General features: G+C 38.2%; 1 protein-coding gene across 1 annotated transcript in view; it reads right to left on the minus strand.

The window, feature by feature from the left end:
• LOC127617337 (protocadherin-11 X-linked-like) overlaps positions 1-19,091 on the minus strand; it is a 233,656-nt gene that overhangs the window by 103,701 nt on the left and 110,864 nt on the right. The window contains exon 5 of the mRNA XM_052089326.1: positions 11,611-11,632. Within this exon, the coding sequence (XP_051945286.1) occupies positions 11,611-11,632 (22 nt within the window). The remainder of the gene's footprint in view (positions 1-11,610; positions 11,633-19,091) is intronic.

A 19,091-nucleotide genomic window follows, 5' to 3' on the forward strand; every position in this document is an offset into this window, starting at 1 on the left:
CCTTGCGTAACACAAGATCTTGATCAGATGATCTTGGAAATTTGGTCAGAATTTATTGGGACCTGTCTCCCTCTGCGGATCGCCACGCTGGATCCCTGTGAGTTCGCTCAATTTCCATCTTATGGCCTGTTATTTTAAGCAGTCATGGAAAAATCCCATCCAGAAATTCCACCATATTCTTACCCTCTGCTCGCTCAGAAATTCCAACAGTTCTGACATTGTTTCGCCGGTTCCGATTCTCAAGGTCTTCCAGCTTTTCCCAAACGCATTCCAAGTCTGCCTTGGTCCCTAGCAGATTAGCAGCTAATTCCCTCTCCGATGATTCCAGAAAATCAATCCGTTTCTCAATATCCAACACTCCTGTAACCATCTCAGTGAATTCGCCACACTTGGGTAAATTTTCCATGTCCATCCAAGCGTTCATTGAAAAACAGCCAATAGCACTTTTTGTCCATAAAACTGATACATCTGAGAAATATTGATATATTCTCCATTGTTTACATGCAATCTCACCTGAAAGAATTAACCTTTGTCATCGTTCTTCAACAAACTATGCAATCTGAGCTGCATTCATGTTGTAAAACTGTATATGATCTTATATATTAGAGTCCTGTAAACAAAATGAGCCTGTCTCCAAAGTCTATTTTTAAAAATGCAGTGTAGTTTTATTCATAATAGCCAGGAAGTGCGGTCAAATTTTGTGCCGTCTTGAAAGGCAGAGCCTTAATTTTACTCTGTATAATGGCAACAATTTTCAGACAAAAAAGCTTCCAGGAACCTCATTTGTTGATAGATCATCTTCAAATTTGAAATGTAACTTCTTTCGACTTGTGGCTTTGAGAATATTGTATTTCTGGGTTGTCTTGGCACTTTTATTATTATTTTATTAGATTATAAAAACATGTTCAGCACAACATATTTCCAATCCTATACACTTCAGCTTCTCTAACTTTAAAAAATAACAACATATATTAATTCTGATTAAAACAAAAACTTGGTAAATAAAGCCCAAAGTGTCATCTTTCAAAAGATACTACAACTGTGTCCATACTCCAAAGGGTTCAGAAAATACAACCATTGAAGTTCATGTATGTCATTTTCATGGTTTGTGCTCAAAAAGGGAGTGTATATCAACAGGTTAATGTTATGTTCAACTGCATTGAATTTAGAATGTACTTATTCATGCATTATCATGGATCAGATATTATACAAAGATTAGAAAGACATACTGTGCCTTATTTAGAGTCCAACAAACCCCATAAACAATTAATGCATTGAAATATTTGTGTTTGTAAATAAGCTCATAGAATACTCGTCTCTTTATTGTTGACATCAACATGTTCAAAAGAGCAGGCATTTTATTTATTTGTGATGTTGCAAGAATTTCATCATAACCCTGAAAGTAACAGAATGAACGAACAAACCAGCAGCTACAAAATTCAATTCTGTTGGAGTATATACTGTTAAGATGCATACATGTTTTAACTTCAGGCAAAATATCCAAATGAATCTACAGTAAGCCCTTAATAAGTATAACTTCTATGAGACTTCAGTAGCTCATCTTAAGAGAGTAGGTCAAGGTCATTGCCCTAAGCTTCAATATAAAGTAAATGCAGATTATATGGCACAGAGTTTATGCCAGGCTCTTGTTAGTTTCTGTGTAGCTTAGACACTTTGGCAGCAGGGTTAAAAGGATTAGGCAAAGACTGTTAATGAGGACAACTCTTCTCTGCTTCAATTATTGCCCAATAACAAAGCAACACATGCTTTAGTCAGACATGTCAAAACAAGGCTACAAACAGCATCATAGAGGAGTTCAATAATTACTTTACCTTGAACTTACAGTTTATAGAGTTGAGATACTGCTCCCAGAAATAGACTCATATTGATAAGCCACATCACACATATTTAACTTTGCAAAACTGTTTCTATGAGTTCTGCATGATGTGTCTGATTACATATTGATTTCGGAGGTAGAGCAGTGTGAGCCTGCAGTCAGCTATGATTACAGCATTAGCAGGTTGACAGAGCTTGTGGTGGAATACATTCTCTGCTCCATGTGAACCTGAAATCAGGACTTCACAGTCAGCCATTGACACAGAGATGAAGTCTTCTGTGCTTGTCAGGGAGAACTGCATTTCAAATGAAGCATCAAGAATTAACAATAAATAGTGACATGCCTCCAAAAAGGGAACAAAAGACGCCTGCAAGGCAGGAAAATAGCATTCCTTCCCGAGGGACTCCGTAATAGCTCAGGAAGAGATAACTGTGTTTAATTTTTAATCACTGATTGTGTTTTCTTTGTTTCCAGTATAATAAATGAGCAATTTGATATTGAAAGGAGAGCAGGAATGCGATTTTAAAGAAGCAACAGTGATAAAGAGACTAAAAGAGAGCATTGTGGGATGCAAGCATAAAGGATAAGTCTTTAGATGTGCAAGTGAACAGGAAGCAAGTATTCATGTCAACAAATCAACAATTCGCACAAAAAAGAGGGCCCACGTGCATTTGTGACAGAGGTCAGACACATTAGTGGAGCATACGGGATGGGCTGACTAATGTGGCCTGTCAGGTCTTCAAGGCTTCAGACAACATGGCTACAAAAGAAATCTGTGCTTGTTACAAGGGACAATAGCAGCAAAAAGCATCTCCTCACATGCCACAAACATAATCGCTCCAGTCATGAAAAACAACCAAGATTCATCAAGGCAATGAAATATTTAAACAGGAGCCTCTGGTGTTCTAATTTAATAAGAGATGTAGATTTCAACAGGATAAAACTTTATATATTCTGACACTGTTATAAGTGGAATGTGTCTGCACATTTTCATCTCCAGCCACCATTACATGATTGTCAAGTTGCGTTCCATGAGAAAACAAAGTTTGGGTATGGGATGACTGGTTTGCTTGCTTCTAAGCATTCACACATGCAATTTGGGATGTCTGCTTGGAATGTGTGCTTCAAGTCCTACACACCATCAGACAGACTTAAAATGCAGATTCATGTTTTTGGTTAGACAAATTATATTAATTGGAATATAGGGCTAAGCATAAAGCCTTGCTCAGCATAGAACAATCCCATAAACAGATTTAAAAAATAATGATTTCAGAGTATATTGTTACCAAAGAAATATTTATTTCTCATGCCTAACAAAGGCATTCCTTTAGCAATTATTTGGAACATTTAACAACCTGCTATGTTGCACAATATCTACCCACACTGATTTATCCGATAGAGGGAAAAATACATCTTATTTGTTTTACAATTACTTTGACAAACACAATGGAGGCTTGGGTTTGTGTTGCTGAAGGCAGATTGTATGTGTCCATGAATAAAGGTCATCGACAGGCTGTCAGGCAGAAAGGGAAGTATCCCAGACACCTCTTTATCTCGTCACATACTGGATTGGTTCATCAGAAGGCATTGAGATATCTCATCTTGTGAATTTATGCCCCTTGAATTATGTGGTTGTTCGTGAAGTCAAACAATGCCATGCGACAATCCATCTTGAGGATGAAAATAATAATCAACAAATTAATTAGCTCATTAGCTTAAAACCATGAATGGGACTGCACTTTCACTACAAGGAGCCTTTTCAGCAAGATATGCATGTGCTGGGAGTTAATGTGAGCTTTGCCCTTTGACCAAAATTTACTATTCAGATTTAATTGGCAGAGTAATGTGCAGACATATTTGGACAGACAAATTTGAACCTGGCTCATACACGTGAAGTTAATATGCTGGAATTTTTCTTCTTTGAAATCATGTTGCATTCATGCAGTCATGCAGAATAGAGACATGCTATGGAATGAAATCCAGCAACACACTTACAATGAAATTTCACATACAGTGGTGACCTTTTATCCTCATTTAATCACCTTTATGTTGCTTGAAACCCATATGATATTTCCAGAACATCTGAGCCTCAGTTCAAAATATTACTCAAAAGTACTATAAATGTGTCATTACAGTAGTATTTTCCAAGTCCTCGGAAGCAATATAGCATTGTGTGACTGAGGTTTAAGTAGTTATTTTCAAATCATATCTTAACACTCAAATATCACAAATTTGAACATTTACTTTCCATCTTAAGATGTGATATGTTGTGCCAGATTTAAATTATGTTAACATTCAATTTTAAAAGAATGTTAAAATATCTCTATAACAATTTAATGTAGAGTATTTCTACTAGTACATTGTGGGGATGGGGGTGTGGTCATATATCGGGAGAGGGAGGGCGGTAAGGCTTGTCACCTGCTGTCGTTATCTTTAACACCTGTGTCTTGTTATAGTGATGGCAGAGGGAGACCTAAAAGGTCGATGGATGCGACAGTAGCCATAGAGAGAGAAACAAGAGAGACTGTTCCTTCCTCTATAGCAGTAACATGTTTGTGTGTTTATGTGGCTTCTAAGAGACCTTTCTGTTTAAGTTTTTTTTTTTTTTGGAGTGATGTTGAAAAGTAATAAAATACACATTGACAGTTGGCTGTCTCCTGACTCCTCCATTGCTCAACTTACGAACCTGTTATATATACGTATTTACAATCTAAATATAATAGAACAATTTGCAGTTGAATCCACCTCCATATTTTGCGTCGTTCAAAGATGATAATACCTTAAGTTTGCAGTGGCTTTGATGAAGACATCCTAGCTGTAGTTACTGTATGGCTTTAGCTAATGTGTGAATGTAACAACAACAACGTTTTGGTGGAGCAGTATAAGATTTGCTATAGCAATGTTTCCTTTTACAAGACTTTCCTGAAACTAGAGTAATGTAGAATCCTCATGATGAAAAGAGGAATTATTTAGAAATTAAAATATGAATTATCTTTAATGGGTCAGATGATAGGAATGATCTTTAAATTAACCAAAATGATTTGCTGTCAGTCTGCCTGCACAGATCTGAAGGTGGACGTTATACGTTGTTGTTTATTTTGTGTATGGCAAAAGGCCGGGTCAACAACCCTGGTCTATCCACAACATGTACTGTATGCATGCACCTGAAATGTGGAGATAACTGCATTTGTTGGCACAGCACTTCAAAGAGCCAGTGAGCAATGGCAGGAAGACAAGAATCTGGCCTTTGATCATCCCCAGTTTTCTGATCATTAAAATATTGGATTAATAATTGATTAAATACACCAGGGCTTATTGTGTTGCATCTCGGAATCTCAATTTATATTAATCTTGTAATCACCTTTTCTTTAAAAAACAAATAAATGTACTATATAGACATGTCCCTGAGGTAAATTAGGTAGGTATCTGCAGCATAAAACTGTATTGCTAATTGTGAGATGGATATTGATTTACTTCATAGATGCAAAATCTTGAGTTCATATGCAATTTTTTTAGTTGAAGTTTTAATTCTGATAACAAAATTAGAGGATATCATTGAGTAGGCTTTTTTGAAATATCAGATCATATTTAAAATAAAATATCAGTCTTTAATTTAAGATAAATGACCGAAAAGTTTCCTTAACATGACTGCATTTAATGTCATGTCCTATACTACTTTTTGCATCATACTGCATTAAAATCTGGCCTTAAGTATATTCACAGTCAAGAATTGTGCTCAATAGTTCATTCACATAAACTCACCATCTTTTCGTGTCTGCTTCTCATTTCCTTCATTATAAATTCTGGTCATACATGAATAAACATGTGAAGCCTGCTCATTAGTAAGCCATATGTTTGAGGTGTTTTAAGTACTTAAGTACCTTGCGGCACAGTGCTGTTGTTTTAGATGTCCTTGCTGGGGTCATAGCCCTCTTGTGATGTCTGTGATGAGAAGGAAACATTCACTTTGGGCTCTCAATCCTCAATGGACTACTTGTGTAGTGTTGTCCTTCAATCGCTCTCTATTCCAAACCTGTCTCAGTTGATCTGGCTTGTTGAGGTGTTATTATGGGCTAATTTCAGACCAACCACCGAGCTGGAACAGCACTTTTGATAGCTGGACTAAGCTCACACCCCAGGGAATTAAAATCCCAGATATCCTTTAAAAGCTTATGTCTCAATAAAACCAAACACGTTGGCCAGAAAGCAAATTCGTATAAATTTCAAAGCACCCATGGACGTTGGACAAAACCTACAATAAGCAGAACCTTCTTCAACAGTGGTCAACCCTTCCATAAAGCTAAAATATATTGCTTATTTGCAGCCAATCACATGCAACATTGAAGACAATGAACTCGTCTTTTTGCCCTTAGGACGGAACTTATAGAAGACGAAGGGATGCAAAAATTGGGACAGAAATATTTCCCATATCGCTCCTATCCAAAAAAAGATGGGTGGAAAATCTAGTAATGTCATTACTTGTAATCACATCACATATCCTCAGTAATTTTATTATATCATCACAGTGTGAGATTTTCCAGCCAGATTTTGCTCTTATGGAAAGAAATTGTTACATTTATTTACCAAAGTTTCATTCAACTGATCACAATGCATAGTCAGAACATTAATAATGTGAACAATTACTACTACAACTTGAACTAAAACTTGAACTTAAACTACTTCTAAGAGTTCTCATGAAAAAATCCTCAACGTGCAGCAATTACAGCTTTGCAGATCCTTGGCATTGTAGCTGTCAGTTGTTCAGATACTCAGGAGACATTTCATCCCCACGCTTGCAGTAGCACTTGCCATAGATGTGGCTGTCTTGTCGGGCACTTCTCACGCACCTTATAGGCTCCATGACACTCTTTTCCAATTATCTGTTGTCCAATGTCTGTGTTTCTTTGCCCATTCTAACATTTTCTTTTTGTTTTTCAGTTTCAAAAGTGGCTTCTTTTCAATTCTTCCCATAAGGCCTGCACTCTTCTTCTCTTTACTGTTGTACATGAAACTGGTGTTGAGCAGGTAGAATTCAATGAAGCTGTCATCTGAGGACATGTGAGTCATCTATTTCTCAAACTAGAGACTCTGATGTACTTATCCTCTTGTTTAGTTGTACATCTGGCCTTCCACATCTCTTTCTGTCCTTGTTAGAGCCAGTTGTCCTTACACCTTTGTATGAAATCCAAATAGCTTTCAACTTTGTTTGATATAATGACAAGTGATTTTCTAGTAGCAAATTAGGAATTTAGCAGGATTACTCAAGGATAAGTTGTTGGAGTGATCGCTGCTAGAAATGGGGCCTGTCTAGATTTGATAAAAAATTACTTGGGGCTGTTTTTTACATCAGTAATGTCCTGACTATAGTTTGTGATCAGTTGAATGCCAATTTGGTGAATTAAAGTACCAATTACTTTCCAATACAGCAACATTTGAACATTATTCCAATCTTTTGGCCATATATATATATATATATATATATATATATATATATATATATATATATATATATACACTGTATATATAGATTAACTAACTTTATTACAAGTAGTTTGCAAAATAATTTTTTACAAATGAATGTAATAATATTAAACTTTTGCTCCTTTTATCATGAAGCTGTTGTCTCTGTTTTGTAAAAAAAAAAATATTTTATTAAAGCAATAAGCCATTTGAGTATGTCAGTTACCAAGAATTGAACACGGTTAAGTGGATTTTATGCACTCTGCTTTGAATTGAGCCTATAAATGCACCTTTACTGTAGTACCTATAATGCACATCCTCTCGTGGCTTACTGCTTTAATAAATACCACACTCACAATTCACTGATGAGCCAAAACATTGACAAATACAGCGCTGACCCACCAATGCATGGACTCAACAAGATCCCTGAAGGTGTCCTGTGGTATCATTCACCAAGACATTAGCAACAGATCCTTCAAGTCTTGTAAGTTGTGATGTGGAACCACCATGGATTGGACTTGTTGGTCCAGCACATGCCACAGATGCTTATTCGCATTGAGATCTGGGGAATTTGGAGGCCAGAGCAACACCTTGAACTCTTCACCATGCACCCCATAAGCCAGAGATGCTCTGACCCAGTCATCTGTCCATAACAATTTGACCCTTCTCAAAGTCGCTCAGGTCTTTACTCCTGCCCATTTCTCCTGCATTCAACATATCGACTATGAGAACTACGATTGACTACGATTATTCGCTTGTCATATAATCTACCAGATCTTGACATGTGGCCTTGTTAAGAGATGATCAACATTATTTGCCTCACCTGCGAGTACTACAAAGTCTAAATCTCTGAATTGTCTCTGAAAAATCTAAAAGTACAACTCAGTGATGTAGTCTGAAAAACAGTGTTCTCCTGGCCCTTCCAAAGCTTCAAATAGCTGCTCTCATGACTGGGGGCTCCTTGGCAGGAAGTGGCAAGTAAAGTGCTAAAACGGTGACAGGATGTTCAAGCATAAGCTGTCGTGGTACCTCAGCCATTCAGAACTGTCTGAAAGGCCTTGGACCTCCTCCTCAGCTGTTAAGTGGAGGTGAAGGGACCACATGACCTGCCATCAGACAGTTGCCCGAGGAGCCTTGTTTATGTGCCTATATTTCTGTGAAATACAGCACAGCTTTCAGCGTGTAATATCTCACTGCACCTTGTTCCAGTTATGCATGTGAACAACCAACCACCCACACACACACACACACTATATATATAGTTAAAGCATATACACACCTTCAAACATAGCAACATTACAAACATTAATAGAGCATATGTAGAGTAATGGGGAGAATAAGTTCAGGACATTATACCAATCTATACTTAATCTAATGTTGATTTGCTTGTGATTTACATACAAAAATAAAAAAAACCTTAATATTTAATTTGATTACTGTGCACATTGGCCGTGGCATTATATAGCCAACCTTATGCAATGTCAAAACATTTATTTTCATCCAGATTTGCATACATTTCTGACTGAGATCAAGTATTGATGACGGGAGAGTCAAACCACTCTGTAAAGTTTTCTCCAGCACGTCCCAAAGACTTTCAATGGGGTTAAGGTCAGGACTCTGTTGTGGCCAATTCATATGTGAAAATTATTCCTCATGCTCCCTGAACCGCTCTTTCAAATTGAGCCTGATTAATCTTGCCATTGTCGTCCTGGAATATGCCTGTGCCACCAGGGAAGAAAAAAATCCATTAATGGGTGTAACAATTAAGGAACGGAGGAAGTTGGGGCCGGCTTGACAAAACAGGCAGACATTTATTGTTGAACTTTTCAGCTGCACACAATAAGACTGCTTTTCAGCAGTACACACAAGGTTTGCTTTTCAGCATAAACCCCACTGACACGTAGACAGCTTTGTGCATCTCTCTTTCTCTTTCTCTTTCTCTCTCTCTCTCTCTCTCTCTCTCTCTCTCTCTCTCTCTCTCTCTCTCTCTCTCTCTCTCTCTCTCTCTCTCTCTCTCTCTCTCTCTCATCTGCCACTGTCTCCTCTCCTTAAATACTCCAGCTGCCCCTCACTGGAACGCGAGACTGTTGTGGCACACAGGTGGACCTCATTCACCACTTATCAATGATTTAATTTTATTGCTGCACAATGTTGCTGAGCCTTGACCTGACCAACTGAAGCAACCCCAGATCATAACACTGCCTCAAGAGGCTTGTACAGCCAGCACTATGCATAACAGGTGCAACGCTTCTTGTGCATCCCTTCTTACCCTGATGGGCCTATTGCTTTGGAATAGGGTAAATCTGGACTCATCAGACCACATAACCTTTTTCCATTGCTCCACAGTCAAATATTTATGCTACCTAGCAAATTTAAGTCATTTTGTTTCGATTAGCATTGGAAATGCTGTGTGGAAATGCTCTTACTTTCACTATTAAACATAGCCATGAGTTCTACTGTAGACCTTTTATGATGTGACTTCACTAAGTGTTTTAGTGAACTCCGATCATGATCATTCAAGGTTTTTTTTAATTTTCCCCTTCTGAAACAGAGTAAAAAAATGTCCACGACCACGGGATATGTCTTCCGACATGGCTGTTTAAGAAATGAGAAGCTAAACACTGCATTGTTTAGGGTTAAAGGAATTGTTGCCAGCTGAAACATATTAATCACTGCAATAACTATCAAATCATATGCTCTTAAGTATCTGCTTATTTAAATCCAAACGGTGACTTTTTTTTTTTTTTTTTTTTGGCTAGGCAGTGTATTTGCAAAAAGTGGTTGGGTAACTTTATGTTCAAAGTTTATGTTCAACAGAGCATGCTTAGTAATTCCTTATCTTGATCACTGTCAATCCCATTGACACAAATGTCCCAGAATGAGACACTTCATCTTTATGACATGCTTCACTAAGCTTTATTTTTAAAGCATAGGGGAGACAGGGGCAAGCTGTCAGATATAGGGAATCCATCACAAGGGCTAAGGTTTGGAGTCAAAATTGTAATGACAGAAATGTTATGTATGAACATCTTGTTACGAACTGTCTTAAATGAGAATATATTTTGTGAACTATGTCCTTCAAACTAAAATTCCAATATCCTTTTCCATATTGGCAGATTTATTTTATTGGTTAATTTAATTTGTGTGTGTGTGTGTGTGTGTGTGTGTGTGTGTGTGTGTGTGTGTGTGTGTGTGTGTGTGTGAGTTTGTGTGAGCGTGTATTTATCACTTTGTGGGTACCAAATGTCCCCATAAAGATAGTAAAACCCGAAATTTTTGACATTGTGGGGACATTTTGTCGGTCCCCATGAGGAAAACGGCTTATAAATCATACTAAATTATGTTTTTTGAAAATGTAAAAATGCAGAAAGTTTTCTGTGAGGGTTAGGTTTAGGGGTAGGGCTAGGTTTAGGGGATAGAATATAAAGTTTGTACAGTATAAAAACCATTATGTCTATGGAAAGTCCCCATAAAACATGGAAACACAACACGCATGTGTGTGTGTGTGTGTGTGTGTTTCATAACCGATTCACTGATTAAATTTAGCTGAAAAGCTCATAAGAGGCTATTTTTTTAATGTCAGGCTCCAATTGTGACAACCTCACCATATAGTGTGCTAACAAGCCTTATTATTTACTTTACTTTGTAACAGTTCTGAAAGAATGTTCCATTATTCTACTCCCCACCTCAAGGGGGAGCTATGGAGGTTTCTTTGGGAAGAGCTATCCTTTTAAGAGAGACAAGTAAGAGCATTTAGAGAGGTACTGGCATGGCTTTGAGTGTTTGCTCAACTGAGCCGTATGCAAGAAACCCTATTATGAGGAATCTTTTTGGTTCAACAGCTCAATGTAAGTTGTATATATTTTGTAATTCTATGTTTATTATCTGTGTCAATTACATATTTTGATTTGTATTTGCCTATTTGTTTAGAGGGTTCTCTTTTGGCTTCATTCAATATGGACACTTCTTCTGGACTATGTTGTGCTCTGATTCTACACCTTTGTTGATTACCCGGACTGGTGCTTGGTCATGATTTGAAACACTTTTTGTTGGACTTCTACTCCGGGACTTCTAATGAACTTTTGGAATATTGGAAACACTCGCTTCTAACCTGAACTGCTTGTGGTGTGGTGAGAAATTGACTATATTTCTGCCTGGACTCAAACATGTGGTGAACTGAAATGTTCTAACATAATGAAGTTGTGATTTTTTTTTTTTCTTTGGATGTGATGATTTGCTGACAATATTGCTGTTGTGTATATATCTATGTAGTTTGGGTTATCTCACAAAAACATAAATACAATTAACTCTACTCTTGGAAGAATGGATCCCCTTCTTTTAGTATGTGACCAAAACAAGAGTGTTACAACTTTAAAAGTAAAGTAAGTGTCGGTTACACAATTTCTCATAGTGTTTAAGGTTGTTTGTTCACACTTTTAAAGGTCAGCTCTGCCTAGCTTTTAAGTGTATTTAGGACACAGCAGATTTCTCAACATCTTTGAGACGGTTTTGCAAAAGGTGCAGAATTATCAATCCTGTGCTGCTCGTTAATGTCTCAGACAGTAGGGGTTCATAGTCAAACTATTCATGGGATTAATAACACTTTCACTTTTTTTTTTCTCATTTCAAGAATGTGAGCAAAGCTGCAAATTTTTACATCTAGCATCTGTTCCCCAATCCTTGTTTTGTCTGGTGGGCAAACACACAAGTACATTAGAGTCATATATTATAAATTCAACAAACACTCTAACTGGCCTTTAGTGGCTTTGTTTTATTCATCATCATTTAAAAACCCAAATTATGTACTCTAGTTTAGCAGAGAACATGTTTGCATAGCTCAATACAGTATGTCGCCACATGATCGTAGCTCAATATGTTGCCACCATAGAGTGACAGCTTTATCTGTGTTCTTGCAAATTCTCATTTAGCCCATTCAGGCAGGTTGCCTTTTCATCAACTTATTATTATTATTAAGTGGTATTCATTTCCCTGAACAATTCCAAGCCAACTCACACTTAAAGATCTGTATTGATCCTCATGGTACACACCATCCCCTTTTGATTTCATTAGGCCCAGTGCTGTTAATTACTGTACACACTAACCTTTCAGTGTTTCATTTGGACTGACAATTTGGGTGAATTAAAAAGGAGCTGAAAAACAGTGAAAAGCCAGACGTGTGGATCCCTGAACTTGTATGTCAAATTCCCAAGTGGCATAATAATTAAAAAAGTTCATCAATGTTCCCTGTGCTCATCACATTATGCAGAGGTTGGGATCACTGGTAATAGTTCTGGAGGATTCATATAGGAAATTAGACCAGTTTGATCTGGTTCTTCATCAAGAGAGCACGCCAAGTCCTCCCCCCAGAGGTATATGGGTAAACTGACACTTTTATTTTGTGAAATAGATGGAAAACACGTGCATCAGCAAAATGCATGACATGTCTAACCTGAGAATTTGCTTTTTGCTCTACAGAAGCATTGCTGAAGATTTGGTGGCAAGTCAGGCATTTCTTGCCATTACAACTGATAATAAGTTCATCATAATTGGCTTTTGATGCTTGGGAGTGTTGAATACTCAGCTTCAGAAGGGGAATGGATTGATTTCCTGCTTGCTTTAATTATGCATTACAATTCAATCAGGTACTTTCAACCAAATTCAAAGTGAATTTTCTAAAGCTGTCCCTTGAATGCAAGTGGAGTTAAAGGACATCTTCAATTACATTGTAAGATCTAACTTAATAATCAGATCTGACTGATTACATTAGTGCAAAGGGACAAGATGAAATGGGATATTTCCATATAATTTATTAAAATAGCGTTTTACGCTATACTTTAGATATACATAGAGTGAGGTCACTATCACAACCAACAATTGTTTTAAAAAGGTGAGAGATGGTTCCAATCCTTCCAGAAGGACTCTGGGAATGTCTTGAATAATACAAATAAAGTGGGAGAATAGTTCCCTTTGGCGTAAGCCCCATCCTACGGTTCAGTGCTCAGAATCTGGCTCAAATCATCAGATCCTACCAGAAGATGATGACGTCTGGGGAGAGGAGGCTACTCATATAGCAGGTCGGTATCTAAACATGATGATTGGAGGGTGAAAACAATAACAGCATATCGAAATGATGAAGGATAGCTGTGCAGCACTTTTAAAGCATAGGCTGGATTATGATAGCATGATATGGCTTAAATGAATAAATTATGTGATGATTACTACTAGTCTTCCTGATAGAATTATCGCTTAGGCATTAATTTGTAAACTCTGATTGGATGAGCTGTGGCGGAAGGTGTTGTAAAATTACTTTAAAATGCTAAAACGTGTGACCACACATCCAACAGTATTTTAATTAACCAACCAACCTTTAGGATAATGAACTATATTACTTGGCTGATTTATGATTATAAATAATACATGTAACACTCTATTAAACATCGATATTTTTCATCAAAGTGCTACTGCTACTTTTTATAGAGTCAATAAGTCACTCAAATATTAGCTTTAAACAACGAGAATGTTGCTTTATTTTTTTACTATAAAAAGAAGAACTTGGAGTGTCTGGGAAAAGATTCAGCAGCTGAGGGCAAGGTACTATTTTTGACTTGAGAGAAAACCCATTTGGAGCCTGAGTCCATGTTTAACTTCCCATCAGTTGACAACTCCTGCCCTCTACCCTCAATGCTTCCTGAAATCCCTCATCGAGTCTAAGGTCAAAACTCTGTGTACACGTGGCCTCACTATGCACCTGGCTTCCCTCATTGCTGATCAATGTGAAAAGAGAGAGTCATAAGGTCGTACAAGTGCAGAGCTTTGGCAGAAGGATGATGTGGAAAGTGATGAGCTAATATCTGCACCAACCTTCACTGTTAGCATCCTCAGCATGACATTTAAATTGTTAATGGTCTGGATTGTTCTCTCACTGAATGACTTGACACTTCCATTCATTCAGATTGGCATTGGCATTGTCCACAGCCGATAGTGTGTAAAGCCCACAGTATTAGGGCTCATGCTGGAACAAGAGGAGGATCACTTATTACTGTCACATAGGTCTTGCCTCGCAAGCAAGACCCCTGATGGTGACACTGATTAATGATGCTGGATAAGTTTGTGAACACAGTGGGAACCCCACACTGGTTCCATCTGAATCATATTGTAGCATATGGACACCATATGGATGCAAGTGTTTCCATAAATACGATGACCAACCATAGTGAATCTGCAGGGGTCATATTTAGTGCCCTTTTTTATGCTGTGCAAAATTTAATTATTATTTAAATGATTCCCTACGAGGTATCCACCAACAAAGTAGATTCTACATTTGAAAACATTAAAGGCTTTGCTGCATCATATCATTTCCATTCAAATTAATTAAAAATTGCAAATCCTCCATTTATATTACTTTATACAACAGTCAGAGATGGTCCTCTAATCAGTGCCACAGGTAATATTTAGTACAGCAGCAAGATTGCTAGTGTGATATTACTTAAAAGATATCCATGAAATCCGCATCTGTTTATTCTCCATGGCTGCACATTATACACATTATAAAAAAAGTGTAAAGATGCAATTAAAATTATTTAACAATGCCTAAATATAAAGCAGAATGCTTAGGTGTAACCTATACCGTTTAAAGCTACATTTCCCCCTTATTTTGGATATGAAACTCTCAAGTGTTTATTTACACTTTTGATACACTTTAAGGAATTGACTTGGCTTTCTTTCTCCAACATATATAGCAATTGTTATTGATTGTCAGGATTGATTTTAAACTGAGGGAAATAGATGCATACCCATGGTGGACTTAAGTTATTTATACAGAGAGAAAAACACTGAAGGGGAGATCCTAATAAGCCCAGACTAATTAACTCAATAACAGTTATCCATGTGCATCAATTCAAGCATTCATGGGCCTTCCAAGCCTCAAAACAGGAATTTTCTCATAATTTGAGCTCTTTTCTACACAACCATAATTGCAGTTGTCAAGAAAAGCCTGTTTGGAGGCTTTCAATAGTACAAATGAGGGGCAGCCTAGCAGAGAAATTTGTGCTTTGATTGCACACAGTCTTCATGAAAAACTGTCCCTGAATAGCAGGAAGATGAGATTGCAACTCATGAAGCTGCAAACGGAAAGACAAGGTCATTTGTTTTATCTTCACATGAAATGAAACTAAAGTAATAAAAAAAAGCTTTCAGCAAAAAAAAAAAAAAAAAGTACAACTAAGGATACGAACAGAGAAAATGTGTAAATCACTGCTTTTGGGCAGGTGACTTGTAAACTACATCAAACCCCATTTGGATGTTTTTTAGGGTTGTGATTCACCAAACAAGGATCAGTGTGTAAAAAATATGAAAGTGGAAATTCTGCCATAAAATGGCATTTGCAGTCAAATCACTTCATAAAAAGATTCCCACATTGGCCTTTCACTATGGATTTTCTACTCTAGGCACACTAAGCACATGGCAGGGGTATTACATACATCTGATGTTTCAAAAATGTTCTGGGATGGATGTGCTTGTATTTTGCTTGCCTGGCACTTGCTTTTGCTGTGTGGTGTAGCCTGGACTTTGGAGGATATTGCTTTATATTCTGAGAGCTAAGAGGTATCAACATTTTACAGAAGGCAGTGTGTGTCCAAAAAAAAACAAAAAACAACAAAACAAAACAATATTACAACATGACACGACTCACAGGAACCTTATTTAGAGGATCAGTACAGCCTGAGGAAGGTAAATAACAAAAAACAAATAAAATAAAATAAAAAGGGGGTATATGGGCAGTTGACCTTCTAATAAATATATTAATCCAGTCAAGTCATTTTTACTTGGAAACAGCATTTTACAATATGCAAAGTAGCTTTCCAGAAGTCATACAGTTATGTCTTAAATGTTTGAAAGCCCCAAGTGAACAAAGTTGTAGAAAATCATGCCTTAATGTCTAAAAATATGTAATATTTAAAAATATAAGTACACATTAAATTTCGTAATAAAATGTCAAAAAAATTTAAAATGTTATTGCCTCACATAGTACAAAAAACAAACAAACAAACAAACAAACACTTAAATTAAGAAAAACAGTATATATTTATTTTACAAATAACATAAAAATAAATTAATTAAAAATTTGAATTGATAGCTTTAAAGGTAAAATGGCAGCTTAGTTTGTACTGGCATGCTTTAAAACATCGTGAAGATGCGAGGGGACAGGGACATGACGAAGGGGAGGGCCTTGTACTGATACGCCTGGCCGTCTAACCTGAACAGTAGAAAGAGTTGGTGTCGAGGCAAGATAGAGGCATTGAAGTAAGCGCCCTTTCGTTCTTCAGCTGCGAACTAATCTTGATGCCGGACGCAAGTTAGAATGTGTCTTTGCGTGGGCCTTTAGAACTGTAGTTTGTGCAATACCCGGTTGAAAACTCGCAAGTCCATGACCGGTAGTAAGCCTCCGCTTTTCTTGGGTATGATGAAGGGCTGCAGAAACCCTTCATCTCGGCTGGAGGGTCCCGTGTAGGCGTCCTATAGACTCGTCCGAACCGGCCGGACGAACTGGCCGGACAGAGGGCAGCAGTCATGGGTGTGGAGGCGGGGGGTCCACGTCCGGGGTGCTGAGACTGTTGAACTGTGGCACCGAGTTGATGAGAATGGCATTTGCGGGCCAGGTGACCCATGGAAAGAGGAAATTGCTCTATAATTGAGAATGTGGGAACCGCAGCCCGAAGGGGTTGCGGCAAAGAAGATACCTTTAACTGAAGGTCTTCCTCCCAGACCTCCACCGTTTCGTTCCCTGGGTCGTCTGTCTCAGGAAAGCTTGGGAGCCTTTCAGATCCTCAAGGACGTTCAGGAGAAGGGGGGCGTACACTTCCTGCGGGGCGCTCGACGCTGAGAGCTGGGCCCAGGTTGAGGCGGAGCTGCATGACGTTTGGAAGCTGCAGGGGGACGACCTCGGCAAGCAGATTGAGCATGGCCCGCGCTGGAACGGTATGGGCATGTGGCTGTGAGCAACGCCCTGACCCGGGAAACCAATCATCTAGCCGTGAGGGTTTAGTGGGGGATTGAGGGTTCCAGTCCCACCCCACACTCACGGCGGTCCTGGCAAACATAACAGACATCTGCCACGTCAGGCTCAGACTGGACGAGCAGACCCGGAGTTGGCAGCACAGTCTATTCATCAGAATCAGACACCGCTGTGACGTTCTCCGATGAAGCAGCGAAACATCATCCAACTCGCGGGGTCTGAGGGAGTAAACAGACTGGCCGTGAGGCGAGCTGCTCTCACCTCGAGCCCGAACAGAAGCAAACTAGCATACTGGGGGGCAGGTGGTTCGTGGGTATTTACCCGGCGAAACCGAGCCCGCTGTAGATACCAAATCAGCTTCATCGCCAGCCGCACCGGCCCCAATCCCATAGGAAGGAGGCGCGGTGCATGGGGGGGCAGCTGAATTGGCTTTATCTCTTGAGGAAAGAAAACCGCGACCTCAACGTTGCCAAAAAAAAAGAATCCACTTGTACACATTCATTGTGTATTGTATGATATAAAATAAATATATATAAAAATGAACACAGGCAGGTCACAGCTGCTGGTAGACCATATACAAACTGGGGAACACATGAATTCCAAAATTTTTAAAATAGACATACATGTAAACATAAATTGACCATTTCAAATAAACATACCTGTAGCCTTCATTCAGAATGTAAAGTGCAATATAAATTAGGTTAGCTATCTATTCCTATGTAATGTTAAAGTGTGAAATCTGACAACAGCATTGCAAGCATGGTTAAACAGGCCCTAACTTTAGTGCATAGTGATTGGATATTTACTCGGGGAGGCGTTTCCTCATCTCAGTGCGTAGACTCACAGGCACACACAAACAGAGCCAAATAAAAGGCACAGTAACTATTTAAACGCAAAATCAAATTCACAACTGCGTATTGAACCATGGATGTCGTACCGAACGGTTCAATACTATATTGAGAATTGTGGCATCCTAGTTGTCACATTGTACAGTGCTAGAATTCTTTAGAACTCAATTCAGTCTTAACTTCTTCCAGAGCTTGTTTATATTAAGACTGACCTGACTGATTCAAGCCCAGTATACTACAATCCTGCATGGAAATTTGGAGTACAGACTACAAGCAAATGTCTTCTTAAGTCCTTATTATCAACCACTCTTGTGTCTGCTGTATGGGGAATGTTAACAATGACATATCACAGCAATAGCTCTGGATTGGAGAAACACCATCTAATGAGGTCATATGGTAGTTATATATTCTTTTTGTTCTTGAACAGCACAGCTTAAGTCTCCTTCCCAGCGTATACAAATTCTAAATAAAATGGCAAAGTATTCCTAGAATTTTTAAATTCCAGTCAGTGTTATGCAGTCATTATTTTGCACAGAGCACTAACATTAATTTAATGATTATCCTACCATCTGATTTTCATCCAGACCTTTTTAAAAAAAAGTTAATTCCCATCTGAAGACCAGAGCGATGGGTTTCAGGAAATCATACATTTCTTATTTAAAACCAAACTCACTCATCAATCCAGAAAAATCACCTTTAAATATTCCCTTGTCTCTTCTGTTTGACACCTCTTGGAATGGGACTGGTGATGCATTTAAGTATAGTACACAAATTATTGCCAAACGTGACAGTGAAAGTCCCATGAATAATAGCATGAAGAAGAGAGGGAGGAAAAGGTTGCATGAAGGTGAGTGGCATTAATTTGCTTTTAAGCTTATGGGAGATTCTTGCATGCTCCCTGCAATCAGCCACCCACTGTAAAGCTACAGCG

Source organism: Xyrauchen texanus, chromosome 23 (assembly GCF_025860055.1).
Source record: "Xyrauchen texanus isolate HMW12.3.18 chromosome 23, RBS_HiC_50CHRs, whole genome shotgun sequence".
NCBI lineage: Eukaryota > Metazoa > Chordata > Actinopteri > Cypriniformes > Catostomidae > Xyrauchen > Xyrauchen texanus.